General features: G+C 39.7%; 1 protein-coding gene across 5 annotated transcripts in view; it reads right to left on the bottom strand.

The window, feature by feature from the left end:
* Positions 1–20,849, bottom strand: part of LOC111861415 (RNA-binding protein Musashi homolog Rbp6) — a gene marked incomplete at its 5' end in the record, with an annotated part of 815,587 nt that overhangs the window by 40,088 nt on the left and 754,650 nt on the right. For 2 of the 5 annotated variants that reach the window (XM_033750310.1, XM_033750307.1), the window contains 1 exon segment: positions 3,932–4,300. In XM_033750310.1, coding sequence (XP_033606201.1) covers positions 3,932–4,300 — 369 coding nt within the window. 5 annotated transcript variants of the gene reach the window in all.

Consider the following 20,849-nt stretch of genomic DNA (forward strand, 5'->3'; position numbering starts at 1 on the left):
AAGGAGAAAGCTCTAGATCGCATGAAGTGGAGGAATTGTTTTGAAAGAGACTGTGGACCTGTCGTCTTGACAGATTACTGATGATGATGATGATATTAAGAATAGATCGCCTCTGTGGTCTAGTGGTCAGAGTTTCTGGCTACAGAACCAGAGCTCCGGAGTTCGATTCCCGGCGCTGGAGATTGTCTGAGAAGTAGTGGGTCTGGAACGGGGTCCACTCAGCCTCGTAGGGATAACTGAGGAGCTATTTCAAAGAAATAGCGGCTCCGGTTTAGAAAACCGAAATTAACGGCCGTGAGAATTCGTTACGCTGACCACGCGACACCCTCTATCCGATAAAGTTGGCGCTAACTTCGCAGGCAAGCGGCGGTCGTTCAGTCGGTATAGTTCGAGGACTAAAGCCACGGAGTTTTATATACTACAAATACAACAGTGCATATCTATGGTGTTCCTTTAGTGAAACTCGTCTTAATGATATATAAAAATTCATTCCATACCCCACAGAAAATACACTGCATCTCCGTTACAAAGACTAACCGATTAATGCTTTTAAGGACATAATCGTTTACCGCGAGAAGGAACCAAACCATATATATTTTGTGGGGAAAAAATCAAAGCTCTCAATATTAGATCAGATGTTACATACAGCAACCACATAAATTAAAATTATTATGTAATACTCGGGGCATCATTTACGAAGCCATTCAATAAAACTAGTGCCGAAATCAAGAAAACGTGGATCTATACACCCACTCCCCCATGCGTCTTCATGGCGTACTGCTTAATTAGTTAAGCACAGGGACAACTTTACCTTTTATTCAATTAAACGTGTGGTGTGAGTGGTTTTGCAACAGTAGATTTGCATCTGAAGCAAAAGAACGAGCCTATCAGACATCTGTAATTACTATACGGCACTGGAATTCATGTTTGCCGTCTTGAGTTATTAAGCAATAGAACCAGAGAGAATGACTTCAACATGCCGTTCAAACTTACAGCCCCAGTCAGCACGAAACAGCGTGATACTTCCCGCTTGGCTCGGTCGTCGGGAACTTACTGTTGTCTGTGATTAGGAATGCTGAGTTATATACAGAAGCCTTTCCGAATAACGTCAGGAAAGTTGATGCCTAGGGCTCATTCTCCGTCAGAACAGTAATTTTGAATGATGTTTTGAAGAATCACGATAAAGGTAACTGTTCCCTTAAATATACAATATTGCATTTAGCCCTCTGAAACATTATAGCATGTAGTTTCTACTTTTGTCACGTGCCTTAATACTAGAATACTTTCCACTTACCCCCCCTCAAAGTATATATAAACGTATTATGGAGAAGGGGGGAGGCATTCGTATGATTTTCAGAATTAACAGCTTCAAAAATTTCGCGTGTGTGTAATGGAAAAGCGGCCTGTTTCACGTCATGTAGAAAATAACGCAAAGTTGTACCTTGCTTCAATGAATTAATCACCACGCCGTGCAGACGTATAGGGAGAGTGGAGGTATAGCTCACCATTCTTGACCTCGACACTGGGTGAATTTCAGGCTCGTGAGGTTTATCTGCCGGTCACGGTAGCTGAGCGGTCTTGAACAGAGGTTGAATAATTGGCCGCGAGTGACTTGGAAGCTGCGCCGCGTTAGTGGGTTATGCACCATATACACTAATTTAACTTACGGACGCGCGCGACAAAGAGTGGCTAGGCGCTCGCGACTAGTCGCATCATAGGGTTATCAGTCTAAGGCATGTATTGTTTTCGCTCGCTCGAAAGCCGCGATGTTTGGTGTGTGTATACGTTTACTCTGTGTTTAGGTAGAGGCCTTGCGACGAGCTGGTCACCAGTCCAAGGAGTACTATCATATGTAAAAATAATAAATGAAACTGAGAAATCAACCCTATGCTCCAAAGTTGGAGCGAGAGGCGGAGAAAGGTTTAATTATGGAAGTGACGCTATTTTCTGAAGTTTCTGTTTCTTGTGAGTGTATAAAATTAAATTCCGCCCATAAAAAAAAAACGGAACCGCTCTTCTCCAGCTGTGTTTACCAGCTTGATTTAAAATCACTTTGTATTTTCATGTAACAAATTAAAGTATGAGAACAATACTCCGTTCTGGAACACTTTCGCGCGATCAGATGCACATGACCTGGCTTAAGTAACTGGCGCTACCAAACAGGGGAGCTTCCATTGCAACAGTATCCGGTACTTACATATCCTTTATCAGGCCGCGCCACAGCTCAAGCGGTTAGTCGCTGGCTTCCCACCGCGGCGACCCTGGTTCGATCGCGGATCTGGTCAAGTGGGATTTGTGGTGAACAAAGGGGCGCTGGGGCATGTTTTCTCCGAGTACTTCGGCTTCCCCTGCCAATCTTCATTCCACCAATTGCTCCACTATCACCCTCACCTATCATCTGGGGCTGGTACAATAGGCCAGAAGTGGCCGCAGTACAAGGGACTTAGTCCCACCCCACTAGAATTAAAAAAATAATACATATTCTTTACTTCAGTTTTAAATGACAGGCTGTTGGTGCTTCAAACATGTCTTAGGAATATATTCGGAATCATCACTCAACAGCGCCAACAGGAAGTTTTTAGATATATTTCAGAAGCTCACTTTATCGAGATGGTAAAAATTACGGACGTTTCGGAAGAACTTGCTGCTTCTTCCGAAAGCGACATAAAGTAATGTTTCGGATGTGTACAGAAATATGACGTAATATCATAAATTACTGTTGGTGCGGAATGCTGGTCACAATGGTAAAAGTGTATTGCAATGTGTTCATAAAGTCCATAACTAATGTGCTGATATAACAGTAACTTTTATTCTTTTTCAGGTTAGCAATAATAATAAACGTTCAAGAGGAAGTGACCGCAGTTTTACTTCAAATCCAAAGAAAGAACTGTACATAAATTAGTGAAAATTTTCACAAACATGGCTCTATCGACTAGGCAGTTAATTATCTGCTATCACGTAAAAAAATATAGGGGCCATATGGACATTCCGAATAATTATGACATCTTGTGAAATCGAATGACAACCATTCCAAGCACTCACCACAACCAAAGTCGCTGCCATACTAATATTTTCATTTTTATGGCGATTTATCTCGAAACCGTCGGCAAATTTTATTATTCCGAGACGATGAGAAACTAAAAAAAAGTCACAGTTCATGTGAACCGCCGTGCTAACCTCACATTCTGAGTTATCGCACACTCCGTGTATTAACTTACTTACTCATGGAGCTGAGTCCTTGAGGAGCCGCCAATTCTGCAGCTACTCAAGAATTTCCCAGCATTTTATGGAACCCGAAGGTTAATCCATTCCATGCCATCTCACCCTATCTTTCTAAGATCCATTTTAATATTGTCCACCCACCTACGTCTTGGTCTTCCCAGTGGCCTCCTTCCTTCTGGCTTCCCCACCAATATCCTATATGCATTTCTCTTCTCTCCCATTCGTGCTACATGCCCTGCCCCCCTCATCCTCCTTGACTTGATCATTCTAATTATACTTGGAGAAGAGTACAAGTTATGAAGCTCCTCATTATGCAGTTTTCTCGAACCTCCTGTCACTTCATCTCTCTTCGATTCAAATATTCTCCTCAAACCCCTGTTATCAGACACCCTCAGTCCATGTTCCTCCCTTAACTCGGTGTATTAAAGATATATTTTTAGGGGATGAAGTTTAGATACCTAAAATCTAAAGGGTTTATTTTAAATTGCGCTTGCTGTGACAGATTCAATTGTAATGTGTCTACCAAGTTTTCTGGAGCGTAACTGAAGCTTGTGCCGATTTTATGCTCACGAAGCCGTGTCAATGGACTACGAGGGACATGTTAACGATACATATGCGATGTGGAGAAATGTGCAGCTTTCGATCCAGTGACACAGGCAACGACATGGGAAAGCAATAATGACATTTGACGGACAGCCCCGTGACATACCTGTAACATACGCTTTGACCCCGTGATCTTCTCCTCCCGAGGTGTACAGGTCCGAATGCAACAGCATTTGTTGATGCTGGTTACTTCGCGGTGGAGGCTGAGCACTGCACTGCTTGCGTTGCATGGCTGTGTTTGCGTTGCGGTATACAGTGACGTTAGGATCAGAGTGGTGTCTATGCAGAGGGGAGTTGTGTACTGTCTGCTCCGGCCGAGCTGTTGCCGGAGGCTGCTGCTGTTGCTGCTGTTGGTGGACCGCAGCGGCGTAGTCGTAGTAAGTGCTGTCACGTTCAGGGCCACTGGCGGCCGGAGTAGCCGAGGTTGGAGCGGCTGCGGCCGTAGGATTGGGTAAGTAACTGTAGCCAGGGAACCCTGCGAATGGACGCACCGAGAAGCCAAGAAAACGGTCAGAGAAAAATGAGTCTATCGCGACTCTAGTTCCTCACCAGCAAAGTTCTTTTTTCGTTCTACCCCCAAATTAGTTCCCGTTCCAAATCAGAAAAAGTAATGTACCACAGATGTACCACATTCAAATTGAAATGCATGATATTTGGAAACGAAATGGTGTGAATGGCGCTTTCGAGCACCACGCCTTGAATACACATAGGGTTTGTGGGTAAATTACCAAGAATTTAAGTTAGGGGCTAGATGGAAGTAAGCAGACAGCTTCACTCTCCATCTGCTTAAAAATGACCAACCAAAATGGCGTTTATTGAAGCAAGGAAAAATTTAGATTTCAGCGATTTGTTACTATAAAATAATAAACACAATATATTGATCTTGTTATGAAGTAAATGTAACTTTGGAAGGAAGGCATTTATTGTTATTGTTGTGGTAATAGTGTCCTACAATTTCTGACTGCAATTGTTATTGCTGTTAGTGATACGGAGTTACGTATTTTGTGTTCTAGGGGACTCAAACAGGGCATTCACAAGGTTAGAGGAAGGTGCTTTGTACGGTCCCAGGCCACACGTTACAACCCCCCACCGTAACCATCACCACGCCCAAATGTTCATCCGTGTGTCCATACAGCAGCAGCAGCAACAGCAGCCACCACGCCCGAAACGTCGAACCGCAGTGAGTAACTCACTTCATGGCGAGTGTGTGTGTGTTTAGTGTTGACCGTGCCTTTTGCTTTGACAAAAATAAAAGCACACCATATACATATTGCATATATGGGAACAGAGAGCAGAACATACCAACTACTGAGTGTGATTGTTATTCTAATGCTTTCACAAAGTAAGTACAATCCGCTTAGAGGACGCACAAAGAACGTGGCTTGCATTTTGTAAGCGGATTCATTACGGCATGCTAAAGACATTCTCTCCAGAACCCAGAAAGAAACAAAAACAAGGAAAACGTGTAGGCACCATACAGAAAACAAAATTTAGTGTCAACATCACATGAACATCTTCACACTATGAAAACGACATTTTACTTCAGGCATTCACTACGGGACGCTAAAAGTTCAATTACACAAAGACACTGCTACCAAAGAATTCCACAAACATAAAAGCACAAAACTGAAGTTTGTTTAAATTAAAGTTAAGATTCCATGCACATCAAACTGAAACCACCAGCTCACCATCACATATACAATGTCATGCATTAAACTGATTTAATCGTCTCTTAACGAGTTGTATAATTACACACTAGTTATTATAAAAAAATTCAAAATGTGAAACAGCTGATTATATTAATTTTAGAGTTCAAATTACAGGTTACATGCAATATATGTTTTCAATTTCAATATAATGCATTTAGAAGCACTGTACATAATACATATATGCATGTGGGCTTTATATTATTTACTGCTGAAATCACTTGAATGTGTTCCGAACATTTATACTTGTGTTACTTAATACGGCTAGGCCGCGCCGTAAGTTAGTTGCTGGATTCCCACCGCAGTGACCTGGGTTCGAGTCCGGGTCTGGTCATCTGGGATTTTTGGTGGACAAAATGGCGCTGGGGCAAGTTTCTCAGAGTACTTCGATTTCCCCTGCCAATCTTCATTCCACCAACTGCTCCACAATCACCATCATCTATCATCTTGGGCTCGTACAATGGTAGTGGCTGCAGTACCACGTGGACTCAGTCTCGCCCCACTAATAATAATAATATACCTACCACGGGTAGCGAAATTCGAGGTTTTCTGGAGAGTGTTTCAGGAGATTTACCTCCTGGGAGGTCACGTAGTGTAGTTTGGTAGGTGGATACTAGCATTCCGGAGTAGCCTATAGCCTTCATGTTCAGAGCAGAACAGCGAAGAGAGAAAGAGAAAATCCCTCCGAAACATTGGCACCTATTTAATGAGCTACACGGCGTCACATCACAGGAGAGCGTGATCTGTACAGAAATTTAATTCGAATTCATGCGGATAAATCTAAAAAAACTATTCTTGTGGGTAATGTAGACCCAGACTGTCCTAAGAAAATCTATCGGTTCATAAGGACAGAAATACGTAATCTTTCGCGAAAATTTTAAGATAAAAATTTAAGCATAACGGTCTTCTGGGACGTGAAAACGTGTAGTTTGGAATATAGGTGCCCATGCTTCGAAGAAACCGCGACAGATTTATCTTTTTGGTACAAGAGGTGGGGGTTACTGAAGAAGGAAGGAGCACGTCTCTCTGAAATTTTGCTACCTATTTATCAAACTACAAGGTGTCAGATCCCGGAAGACCGTAATACTGACACGAAGTCTTTTGTCTCTCGTTGAAAGCGCTAATTTTCTACGCATTTTGCAGTCCAAAATCCTGTAACTGCTGCGTGGAACACGATCTGTTAGACACGTAACACTTTGTGCTATTAATACAACAACAATGAGCATGTGAGGTACAAAGAACACCATTCTATAAAAAGAAAATTAGAACCATGCATTACATACGTATTAATAATAAATGTGGGAATTGTGAAAGTAATATTACTACAAAAGTTGTCCCGTATGGTAAACTGCTAGAATACTGATCTACAAATATTAAGTTAGTTGTAATATCGGCCGATAAAGAGTGCCTGCCGGCTTATTTACGAAAGCGAAGTGTTTATGTGGAGAGATAAAATAAATTATCTTTCCAACAGCAAGACATAATATGGTTAATTTTTTGTGGGGATGTTAAATTCGCAGTTAGTTTTAATTGTTAATATATAGCACACACCACAAAAATACTTACTCAGTGATCATAATGAAAATATATATATTTACAAAGAATATTTAATTGAATAACAGCAAAATATTTGAGACTGAATTTGTAACAGACATTAATATCTTAAATTACATAGCTGTAATTTATTTCCATTAAAATATAAGTAACTTCACTCCATAGCCTGCAGGATTTTCAATAAGATCATTAATTCATAAAGAAATGATATTACTTGACAGGAAAACTTAATTGAATAATAGCAGAAGTTTTGCGACTGAATTCGTAATAGACATTAGTACCTGAAATTACACGTCTTTAATTTATTACAGCTTAAAATGTGTAACTCTGCATCCAGCAGGATCTTCAATAAGACTATAAGGTTCATCTCCATAATTACAAAATCCCGTTATCAAGCTGGTTCGATGTGATATATCGGCCGATATCTAAACCAATCTGGGCAAGTGACAAGGTCAGCATGCTTACCGCACAGAAGCAAAAGACACGGTACTTACTTGAGAACAAGGGGAGGCTTCTTCTCAATACTTAACTGTGTGGACACGCTAAAAGTGAAAACTGCTTAATAAAACCACAACCGCACGAAACATTCCAGTGAGTACTTTGAGTGACGTCCCCACCAAACTCTGTTCAGTGTAGTGTCACAAAAGCTTGTTGATCCGTTAGCATACCTTGATGACTCTGTGACGTCTGTCTGTCCGTGTATAATTAGCTATTTTGCAATCTGGAAAGGTTATCTAATAAAATAATATAACTCATCTTGCGTATAGGCCAGAATATGTAATATGCCTCCCTATAGCCTACAAACTTTTATGATAATTTTATATATTTGTATGAATTTAAAGTATCTGGGCACATTAAAATTTTAACCCCATGAAGGAATACGATTACTATACGTAAGTGTACCGCCTGTTTTAATATTAGAAAACTATTCATTTTCCCCACACAATGCATTTATGTATTTCGTATGATTCTCTGAATAAACAGTGGTCTTTGTGATGTGGGCGCTGTGTTTCCTGTGAGGTACATCTGAAATTTTAAATCGATATTCAGATGAATTCCAGGTTTCAAAGTGTTTCATATGAATTATGTTAGGCTGCAGGCAGCTTCTTCAGCGCTGTAAACACAGATATGCTGCATGCCACAAAGCATGTTTTTGTACGAGAAGGTCTCAGATTTAAGTTATGCTACAAAAATATTAAATGTCCGCCCTTAATTTCAAAGTTAGACAGGGAATGTTTTGCTTGTTCGGGCGCTGTGGACGCTATCTGCATGCTGGCTGTGCCGTGGCGGTGCCTCTCGGGAACCTGTGTACGTTCGTGATGGATGGGCGGAAGACGGCGCGCTGGGGGCGAGGTACGCTGGCCCGCCCCACCCAACAGAACATCCATCAAAATTGAGAGCTCGACCCCACCACACTGCATTTGCCGATTTCGGACAAAGTTTTAAAATTAGTAATGAATTCCATTTTAGTTCCACGTCAAATTCGCTGCTAATCTCCAGTAAACCCGATATAGGAATTTCTAAAACCACGAGGACGCTCGAATGGTTTAGGATTGTCTGTGAGTTACTTAAGAAAATCCTATTAATTAATTATATTATTTAGTATCAAGTCTTCTCCAAGTATAATTAGAACGATCAAGTCAAGTATGGTGAGGTGGGCAGGGCATGTAGCACGAATGGAGGAGAAAATGAATGCGTATAGGATACTGGTGGGGAAGCCGGAAGGAAAGAGATCACTGGGAAACCGAGGCTACGTGAATGGATAATATTAAAACGGATCTTAGAGAGACAGGATGGGATGGTATGGATTGGATTGATCTGGCTCAGGATAGGGACCAGTAGAGGGCTCTTGTGAACACGGTAATGAATTTTCTGGTTCCATAAAATGCTGGGAAATTCTTGAGTAGCTGCAGATTTGGCTTCTCCTCAAGAAGGGCACAGCTCCATGAGTAAGTAAGAAAGTATCAAATGATTCAGAGACTGGGAAGAAAGAGACCGCAGGCTACGTCACAGGGCTAATCCCGAATTTCATTGATTAGAAGGACTGAGATAAAACACCAAAAACGCCCATCAGGATAACTGGTCAAGATTGTAACCGAACTAAATCTACTGTTCTGCCAATCTATTAAATTAAATTATTTTTGGGGCTTAATATTCTAAACCAAGCAACTTCTGTAGGAACAAATAACAGCAAATTGTTTAAAGTATCCCCACTCTGAATTCGGGGCATGAATTTGGGAATCTGATAGGATGCGACGGCCGTAAGATACTAAGATTCGTTTTTGGAATATTAACAAATTTAGCTTATTTAATTTATCAATGACATTTGTTCAGAAGAGAAGATAAACGCCATCATTTAGCAGAATACGGAGGAACAACATTTTTTAACTTAAATTTTTTAATTTAATTCGCTTAGTGGGTGGAGTCCAACTGGGTCCACTCGGCACGGCGGCCACAGATTGGCCTATTGTAGCCTGCCCCGTGTGATTATGATGGAGAATTTGGTGGAATGAAGATTTGCACGGGAAACCGAAGTACTCGGAGAAAACCCGTCCCAGCGCCACTTTGTCCACCACAAATCCCACTTGATCAGACCCGGGATCGAACCCAGGCCACCGCGGTGGGAAGCCAGGGACTAACCGCTTGAGCTACGGCGCGGCCTAAATTTTGAACTTGCATAAAGACGTTAACTCAATATTCGGCGCCGGGAGAACTCAAAATCTCGTATTTGTGTGCCCCGAAAAAAAATTTATTCTCTTCTTAATCCGATTTGAAAGTTTATGTGAAGTCTCTTCCCTCCAAGGCGAAATAAGCACCAGTTTAGTTTCCTTCTTGGGTGTTATCACATTTTAAATGATATCGAAAATTATACACATTGAAAATACGTTTAAGAATCAGAACATTTCAATATATTGTTTTCGAATTTAAATGTCACTTCATTATTTCTGTGTGATTTCCGTTGTTCTCTGTTTCGATTTATGGAAAATGTTGGCCATATACTACGACACGGCACCGGTTACAAACAGGATTGAAGGAAATTTAAAATGAAAACTTAAAGCAGCATCACTCTGTGGAATAAATCAGTTTCCTTTTAGAATTCCTGAAAAATAGACTATTCTTAAAAGCAAAATATTTATTTAATATCTGAAATAAACGTCAAATACACGTCCTACATTTCACATATAGACGTTATGAAAAAAGAAATTTTGTTTCGAATGAATGTCAATGAGAAATCACATTTGAATGACGTAAATTTATAGTCACGTATGATTTCATTGTTGTTTCATTATGGGCAGCTGAACTGTGGCAAGTAGTTTTCAAAAGGGGTGTGTTAGGAGTAGAAGAACTTTAGAAGAGTATCACTATTACAGAAATATTTCACCATGTTTGTTGTAAGTAGTTACATAACTGATTTAATAACCTACGACAATAAAGTGGAAAATAAGAGGGGGGGGGAAAATCTGTGTAATATTAAAAGGAATTAATATGGGTTGCATATAATGAAACANCTATGTCCAAAGAACAAGCACCACAAAAACTCCCTTTAGTGTGCTATAAAAGAAAAAAAACATGAGGTTGTTAGTCCAAAATCACTGGATGCTGGTAACTTTGCTGGAGAAGAAATATCAGTTAGTAATACGAACTCTGATTGCGTTAGAGAGCTATTGCAATATTATGCCCATCAATGTTATTTTGAAAAAAAAAACAACAAATATTAAAACAGAAATGGAGTGAGAGCACAAAAATTACCACGAACAGTCAATAATAATCAACACTAAAACATGTAGCCTACACTAGAAATTACTAAGCACTAAATGCACTAACAAAGTACTAAAACAATGCGTTCTACAGAGCAGGTCCCGGGAGAAAAGAATTTGGCACGCAAATGCCAATATCTACTTTCGCGATCACAATTTCCAGTTTCTATAGAAACACAGTCCAAGTATGGGGATTGGAGGTATAACTCCACCATTCGTAACCTCGACATTTTATGAAAATAAACATGGGTGAATTATTATAATATCCACACTCTTATTCCAGCAGCGACATACCTATAAATATTACCTCGATTAATATTTAATTAATCATTATTTGCCGTACTGAGAAAGCGCAAAGAAACTTAGAGTGCGAAATTGAGCACATTTGTGAGGTTTTGGTTTTTTGCCGAGGACTGTTAAAATTTCCGTCTTCTGGGATGTGGCGCTGGGTACTTTAATCGGTCGGTACTAACGTTTCGGAGGGAACTATGGCCTCCATCTTGAGAGTGGAAGAGTGCCATTACCAAACAACCCCAGATCTTAATCTTGACAAGGCCATTTCTTCAGAGAAGAGAAGATTCACGGTTTGGTCCTCTGGGTTATGCCATGTGGGTAGTACCATCGAATCAGAGGAATATCTTAAGAAGATGGGTGCAGATTTTCCTCCGAAACGTCTACTAGACTACATGGAGAACCCCGGAAGACCACAATATGACTACTTTACAAATTTTCAAATTAATTTAGTAATAGATACGAACAAATCTGCGAAGAATAAAAGGTCGTTTTTAGGACGATGTGAATATTGACGGCTAATATTCATACGTCTTGTTCATATATGATTATTGCACAGTGAGTAACTGCATTAGATAAATCTATTTTAAGACTGGGTACCAGCCAAATGTGGATCACAATTTCCTCATAGAAATAAATACCTTATTACATCAAAATCTTCTCGGATAATCAGCAACGTCGAAGGAGAATTCAGAACCCCTCTTTTGGGGACCTTGCTCTATTTCTATAATGAGGGACCTTGGCGACATAGCAAGTCCTCGAAATGTTGATTTATAACTCAGCGTTAAAGCGGCTGATAGCCAGAGAATATTTTAGTGCATTCTACCTGTATTCATTATCATGAAATTTTGTTAAACAAGGCTTATTCAGGTAATATAAATGGCACTGATTTTAAAACAAAATATCCCATTGTTCTCTGCTATGGCCTTGCATGGACAAAGAAATTTATTTCTGGACTCTACGCCTCGGACTTTCGAGCAGTTAGGACCCGTTCGAATTCTGAAATTGCGATCCACTATCAACCCTTTCCAGCAGAATGACATTCTTTTGTTTCACAACTATCTATAGATGGCAGGGCAATCTTCTTTCCAATGATAACGCCATATGAAACATGTACAGGAGAGAAAAACACGGCTTCAAAACGATAAATCTCATTCACGTAACGAAAAAAAAAAATGAGTCACTACACATACACTACGGGACCTTCTCTTAGTCTGCATCACTCTATATGATGTCTAAGAAAAACACTTTGTAAGTCTAGCAACAGATAACATAAGACTAGCTTTACTGCACACTGTTAGATGGATGTGCCCTGCACTCATACCTTTCACATTCACACAAACTAAGAGTCTAGGACTACTAGCTATGGTTAGCAACACCACCATCTCGTAATGTTATCTTGCTTGGCTATGGGTAAACACTGCAGCAAATTTGTGTTTCTAACTTCGCACACTTGTGTCTCTCACAGTTGTTAGTACAATCATCAGTCAGATCACAAAGCAGAAATTCTGCTACATCCAGTTAGATAGTTACCAAACTTTGACAAAGAGCTTCCTAAGCTGTTACACGAGTATAGACTCCTAAAAGAAACTCAAATCATTATACAATAAAAACTCTAAGTTGGACCAACTATAGCTGCACAAGACTATATTCTACATTACTGGCCACACTAATGTAAAACAACAAAAATATATTAATGTACTCTATATATCTTCACAAAAAGTCTAATAACATATTGTATTAAGGATATGGCTAACTTTTTTTGGTTTACTCGCCCCACGCTAGATGGCAGCAGCGTCGTTCCTTCTCAGGGTTGCAGAAGAGGTGAGGGGCAGCCATTTCGAAACTTCTTCTCCCTTTCCTATTGTATTTTGCTTCATTTTCGTTCCTTTTTAGTTCAAGTCCAACTGATGAATATTTTGCTTCTCACTGGGTCGGTCAGGAGAATCCATAACAGTGTTCTGTCTCTTTTTCAAATCTTTGTTGACTGAGAAGTGTGAGTACTGAGTGGTCAGTGTACAATGTGTGTTTAGTGAGAGACTGTGTTGAATGTGAAGGCTACTATCTGGAGTGTGTCACCTCAGTTGGATTGGTATAACTGCCCTTCCTTTCATAAAATTAAAAATTCTCAGAAGTTCATTAGGAAGCCCCTACCGAATGGCTTCGGCCTACAATCTGCCTTATCACGAAATTTAGGCATGTAAATTACTTTAAGTATACATTTCACCATCTTGCAATACGCTTAAAATGTAATTCATCAAATACTACATACATATACATATGTATTTATCAGAAATTACAATTCTTTATCAGATAATAAAATACTGATAAATTAAAGTCAATTTCCCATGGAATGAAAGCTTCAGACCCATAGTTACTTTTCATTTTGTCTTATATGCAATTTTGTTAAAATTATCAAAATGTTTAGCTCACATGAAGAGCAACTTTCTTCCACAGTAATCAAGTAAACGCAGGACTGATACCAGAACTCATATAACTGTTATGTCTGATGTGAATAAAATGATCTGCACAGCCGATTACTGTATTCATCTGACCCATCCATAAGCAACACAAATGGGAGACTATACAGATAGCTACCTTAAACAGGATATTATATTCTACAATTAACAGTACTAACCTATAACCCACAATGCGGGTAATACAATACAAACAACAGAAGAAACCACCATTTTAAGTCCATTAAGTTATGGAAAGCAGAAAATCAGGCAAGGCCAAACAACGCTTAGGAGCTGCTTACATACGGTCCTATATTTTCGTCATTTTCCAGCGTCTCCTTCCTACTTAAGATATAAAACGTTTCAGAAGCCTCCTTTGCTTCCCGTGACCTGACTACGGACAGAGATCAGCGCCACCTAACCGTCCAGTACATTAAGTTCAGCACTGTTACCTGATGACGAAAGCAGAGTCGGATTCCAAAATACTATGTGCCTTTGACCAAAAACGAGAAAAGAAAAATGTCTGATGGATATGTAAAGTAAAAAAAAAAAAGTAAAGCTATCTCTGTACCAGGCCGTGAAGGCCCATAGGGTCCCACATTATCTAGACAATCGGCTCAAATATGGCGGTAAGGTTGTCAGCCTTACGCGCCGGCCGCGCTTTACTCCCCAGGAAAATTATTTATTTAATTCCTGGTACTCATTTCTGTTAGAGGCTGAGTCGATCCCAGGGCCATAGTGTGGCTGGAAGGATTAGGTCAATTGAAAAAATCCAATGACCTCATCGGGACTTGAACCCGCGACCTTCCGGCTTGTAGCATAGTGCCTCAACCACTATGCTACCGCATGTCAATTTAATATTACAACTTAGTCACAAACTTTTAAACTCGGCTGCTTTTGGTTTATATAAATAAAGGTACAGGGCTTAATCCTTGTATGCCTTCCGATAAATTTTTTTCAATTAGTTAACTTACAACATTGCCCCAGCTAAAGTGCGCTGTTGAAAGAAATACAGAAATATGACTGTGAATGATGAACTTGGAAAACACTGTTTTTTATAGTCAACATTACTTGTTCCCGGCCAGGATTTGAAACAGGCAGAGTATAACCCCCCCCCCCATGCAAGTCAAAAGTTACCACTCTAACAGTGTAACTTATTTTGTAATTTTCATTTCATGCATCCTTATTACAACCGTCACAACACAACTACATCAAGAAGTAACGGTTTTTATTAACTTAATGAAAGTGACACCTGGTTATTGAATTGTATTTAGAACTCAGAACAGTGTAATCTATAATTTTAATGTCAAATATAAAAGATTATGTATATATTACAAATTTTACAAATATAAATCACGTTTTATCTGTTGGATAATAGCGGTTGGTGTACATGCACGACTGTGAACATAACCTAATTCAACCTAACCTTAACTGTCAAAGGACGTATTATAATTTATTTGCGTCTGTAACCCAATATATATATATATATATATTTCTAACGAGGCAAGGTTAAATTTGATAGGAAACACAAGTTCTTGCTCTTAATAGTTCTGTTAAATTCGGGAGTGGGTTCCTTTGAAAATCAACTAACAAATCTAACCCGATTTATATACAAACACAAACAATATAGCAGGCCGATATGAATGCTGATCTTAAAATGCAAAATACTTATTTTGTGCTTATATGTTGTAAAAAGAAAATCGGTTATATGTGAGCAGGAGGGTGAACCTCTGAAGCAGCACATCGTGTTTGGCCGAACCTGAAATATCCAAACCATCTACAGGTTGTACCGGTTCCAACTGTCTAATCCAGGCACTAGAATTATTCATCTACTACACTGTCTTGGAGCACACACAGCACATGATAAATACCGAGGTTTTGTTAACGTCGGTTAGGACTGTTTTGTTCTTATGGCGAAGAATTACAGAAATAAATTTTATACACTTTTTACTTGTTTATAACACAGAGAGCATGTTATGTTCTTTTAATCAAAGCAGACATGCTAAAAATATATCGATAAATAAAATTATGTGACCGTCATAGCCTAAAAATTTAGTGCTAAAGAGAATTCTGTACAATAAACAAATTTCATGGGTTTAAATACAAATATAATCTGTTATAACTTCAGTGAAGATGATTTCGGAAACTCCGAACCGATGTCCCACGCACGAGCGGTTCATCGAATTTATTTTCCTGTTCTTACTGAAGCAGGTAGGTCCCGCGACTTGATGTTAAAGATAAACTTCAGAGAATTTAGGGAAGTATATGAACACATCTGTATTATTAAATCTCTATAGTATCACATAATATATGTGATATGTTGTGTGTAAGCATGTGTATTCTTACAAGTAGGACAAGATCCCTACAACGGAAGCAGAATAATTTTGTCAGGAGAAATGTTTTGCCTAGCATAAATTTGTTATAGTAAACTCATAGCTGCTTTGCAATCTGTCCTCTTAAAATTTGAAATCGTATCTTATTCTTTACCAACTCATTAAACATTGAAGAAATCAGTCTTCTGGGATGTGGCACCGTGTAGATGTGGTGTTAACCGACGTTTCGAAGGAACGTGTCGCCTCCGGTACAAGCAGTGTGCTTGTACCGGTTCTCACGGTCTCTTCGCTTGAGGATTTATTATTTTTCCTTCTACTCTGAAGATGGAGGCGATACGTTCCTTCGAAACGTCGGTTAACACCACATCTACACGGTGCCACATCTCAGAAGACTGCTTTGTTCATAGTCACCGCCGTAAAAACCTCAGATCTTACATATCATTAAACATTATTTTAAAAATCGAACACATCTTAACAGATCGCCTGGTACTATGTGGCAGAGATGTGTTTAAATGACAGCGGACAAGAGAGAGTTGTTTTGTAATTTTCCCTCGCAAAATTCGGCCGTGATCGTGTTAATCAGGCATCTAGTACCTACAAGAGGCGAGGGTTTCATTATATCACCGCGGATATGATCAAAATGGTGATATGTAATATGGCCTTAAGTGTTGTCCGAACCGACATAAAACACACGGCATTACTGTCTAAATCTATTGAATCAATACAAGTAGAGTTAAAATAACAAACCTATATAAATACGTGGTTCCAAAGCAGCATACATCAACACGGAGTCATTCAATTCAGTTATAGTCGTGCCCAAATTCGGACTGACCATTTTTAATACAAGTCTGCATTCAGTATTTGACATGCTGTCTGCAGAAAGACTAATCTATTCTAATGGTTAAGTAAAACGGATTAATTCATTTTTAACGTTCGAGAGCTGTAGTAACGCCAATGCTATAGTTCACAAAAATACACGAGTTATATAAAAATATAATACAGTATTTAAGAAACACACATAGTAACGGTTAGGTAAGAAAACAAATGATAGTAGGGAACATACAAAATGAAAAGGTACAAAAGAATTAAAGTCTGACTAAGTTGTAAGACCACGGAAGTGAAGTTTCTGGATATAACACACAGTATTTAAGGTAAACAGCAATAATGCTAAAAACAGTTTCCTAGAAACTCAAAGTAATATGCAAGGCGAAGGCTTTAGTCTCATCCTGCAAACTATTGCATGGCTTACCAGCCGCTACGTTCGGGGGGAGACATCTGGCGGGAGAAGCCCGAACACTGCTCCTCGCCCTACCAATGCCGCAGAAGGCGAACCCTGGGACACAGACGGTTTGTTACGTCATCAGATGTTTCAGTTTACAAATTCATTTTCATTTTTACCTTTGGAGAGGTTACGAAAAGTATTTATGAAACGTGAGGCAACATGAGGAAGTGTACCGAAGATGTTTTAAGTCTGTTTTGTGACGCAGAATTAGGATCGTAGATAAAAAGTTCCCAATACTGAGCAGAGCCTTTTGATTTAAAAACTCGAGTGAAGCTAAAATTCAATTCTCATCGAGTTTAATAAATGGCTTGATCTGGCTCTCAAAATTACTTGAAAGCAGATAATTGGCTTTAAAAATATCGATATTTTCTGAATCAGAACTACAACGTGTTAGAATACACTAATTAAAAGTTTTAACGAGATTTAAATTTGATCAAAACAACTCCATTACATTAGTATTTTACTAATTTTGAAGAGTGGGACCGTTATAATTCCCAAGGAGAAATTCTGATGATTTAACTCAATATCATCTTTCCGGAATGCAAGTTACAAGTCATTATAATCCAATGACAATTTCCATCTTCAACACTGACCGAGACTGGACTCAGATTCTCATGAAACTAGTATATGCTCTGGGTTATTTCCAAACATAATCTTTGACTAGTTAGTTAGTTATTGGAGAGGGTGGGTTTCCCCATGCATAGACCTGTATTGGTCCATTGTGCTTCCCTCTATGATATTCTACAAATCTCTATATCCTACCGGTACTGGTGCTTACCATCAGTCCCGCCCAGCCAGCGAGACCGGCTCTACTAGCTGAGAGGTATCTATAATGCTTCCCCCATCTACCAGAGGTATTAGAGAGTGCTGTTGGGCGGGAAACGTCCGTAATTTGGCTCAGTGACCTCCTTTGGAGATATGAGGTTCTTTTACGTGCCGTAAAGCTACGACACGGGACCCACGGCTTAAAGTCCCTCCCGGAGGACTTTTTCCCTGAATTTTTCCGCCCTTAAAAATTCGACGACCTCCGCCGGGTATTTGAACCCGCGTACTACGAGTCATGAGGTGGGAACGTTACCTCTAGACTACGGAGGCCGCTTAATCTTTGACTGACTTTAAATACAGTATATTTGTATCTGGAAGTCCGGTTATATATCTGTGGGCCCTGCATTTGTATAACGCCTCGATACTGTACAATTCATAATGTGAAATAGTTACAAGTATGGCACATGACTTTGTATCGACTGGAAAATTTATGACCAACTATGGCAGATTGTTAGAACAAAGGGCAGTGAAAACAAAAGAGTAATTTCCCTACATATCATATAAATTAAATGGTTGCAATAGGATTTTAGTCTAGACTTGAATTCGTCGATTGCATGAGTGATACTGCACCGGCTGCCTGTGACCATCAGGAGTCACGGAGGATATTCCGAGGAGGGGGGGAAAGTCAAATCCCACAAACATACAGTATTAAAATGAAGTCTTCTGAGAAGTGATGAAGTGCAGTTTGGTAGACATGTGCCGTACTACCATCCACTGCTTTCAACGTTTATCCTCAAGACACAAGCAGCAGGGTCCTAAGGAAAGGGAGGTAAACCATGATCCTAATAATCATCGAAGTAGGAATCTCAAACCTCACAAAGTAATCGCCATTTTCATGGAATTTACATAGTAGAGAGAAGAGGAGCAAAATTTAAAGGTGGGGGTGGGGTGGGGAATGACATATTTTCATAAAGAAAATTACTGTAGTCACTTGTAGTCAGTCTCATCTTTCCAAGCTTTCATCCGACGCCAATTTGATAAAACGACAGGAACAGCTGTTCTTGTCGTTAGGTTGTTAGCCTTACGAGCCGGCCGCGCTTTACTCCCCAGGACAATTATTTAATTAATTACTGGTACTCATTTCTGTTAGAGGCTGAGTCGACCCCCTGGGCCATAATGCGGCTGGAAGGATTAGGTCAATTAAAAAAATCCAATGACCTCATTGGGACTTGAACCCGCGACCTTCCGGCTTGTAGCATAGTGCCTCAAGCAACTACGCTACCGCGTTAAAGCGGTTAAAGCAATAATGACTATTAATTTTTCTACCTGAATTTTGTAACTTTAGCTCGATTGAAATACCCTTCAAGCAGCCCTGATGTATTTTGGAAAGCCCAAAAGGTGACATATAGGTGCACACACAATCCGAAAGACAGAAACTGATCATGTTCCAGTGGAACAAATATTGGCTCTCGTTTCATTGACGAGTATACGAGTTTTCTTTCGTTAGTTTGAAATAACTGCGTTTGTACATCCCGTCTTATGAATCTAATACGTCCGAAAGCTTACATCTGTGGGGACCGCACAAGAGATGGAAGGCTCACTTCTAAATATTACATTACAGCACTGCAAAAAAGGGACAACAGTTGTGAGATAATCAGGTTACAGTTTGCGGTGAAACGATGGCAAGTAGTTCAGTGAATGGATATAAACAGTTTCGGTGAAACGTGCTGTCTTCATCTTCAGCGTGGAAGATATGAGATTGCAGTTAAGTGGTAAGGGCAGGAAACTGAGTACCTTGGCTACCATGGCAGCAGAAGCTTCCTCTAAATCGCTGACACATATCAACCAGCTTACACATCAAACTCTCTCCAACGGTTCGTGTATTACTCTGTTATTCTCTGTTTATCCGTAGCTATGAAACGCGCGCCAATCTCGCAGCTTTCACGCACTTACAACTTTTAGTTATCGTATCCATGGAAATGTACTCCGTAACCGGTTGGTATTCAAGACTCAATCTCTCCGTGGCAACGCTTTCATTTTTACAAGCGTATTCGTTGCCGCGGGACCGTGCTTACCGAACCGTTGTCTAGCAAATGCTCATATTCATCATAATATATGTTGCTATTCTCACTGGCAAGGTATATACTTATAGTCGTCATCTGTGTTGTACCAAATTCCGTAATCGTCCAAAAAGGGCCAATATGGCGTATATACAACCGGGAAAGTAAAGCGAATGTGACACGCGTTTGGAAAGCAACGTATTCAAACCGCACCCCTGGCTGAGATGCATCGTGGATTTAAGCATTATTGGGACAGTATCTTCTAATAGGACACCACAGCTACCATTAACATCCTTTTCCACTTCTCGTTATTTTAGAAACTGCAGAACTTTTGTAACTGTAATGGAGTGAAGAGATATTAGGAGAAATCGAGCAGATCGCCTCAGTGTCAACGAGAACACCTTCTGATAGGATGTTTCCCTGTTCGAGTCTCGAGCAGATGACCGGCTAACATGACTGTGTTTTCACGTGACTGTCTTCAGTTCCTTTTCGTACAAGTCGCGAAAACATTATTAAACGGGTCGCGACACGTTTTTCAGACCTTTCTCTGCTCAACATTCATGATTTTCTCGAGATCTCAGACATAATATCCAGTTTCAAAGCAGCTGTTATATAGCATGAACTGTTATTGCAAATTTTTCTGTTAAACATTCACTCATACAATTAATTTCAAATTAATATCCTTGAGCGTTAGAGAAATACAGAGTAACTCATAAGATCCGACAAGGTACCCATAAATTTAAATCTACCTATCTACCTACCTACCTACCTATCTATAGCTCTACTGCCCTTGTGGACCTTCGTTTATTTTTCACTTTC

This window comes from Cryptotermes secundus, unplaced genomic scaffold (genome assembly GCF_002891405.2).
Source record: "Cryptotermes secundus unplaced genomic scaffold, Csec_1.0 scaffold605, whole genome shotgun sequence".
Lineage (NCBI taxonomy): Eukaryota > Metazoa > Arthropoda > Insecta > Blattodea > Kalotermitidae > Cryptotermes > Cryptotermes secundus.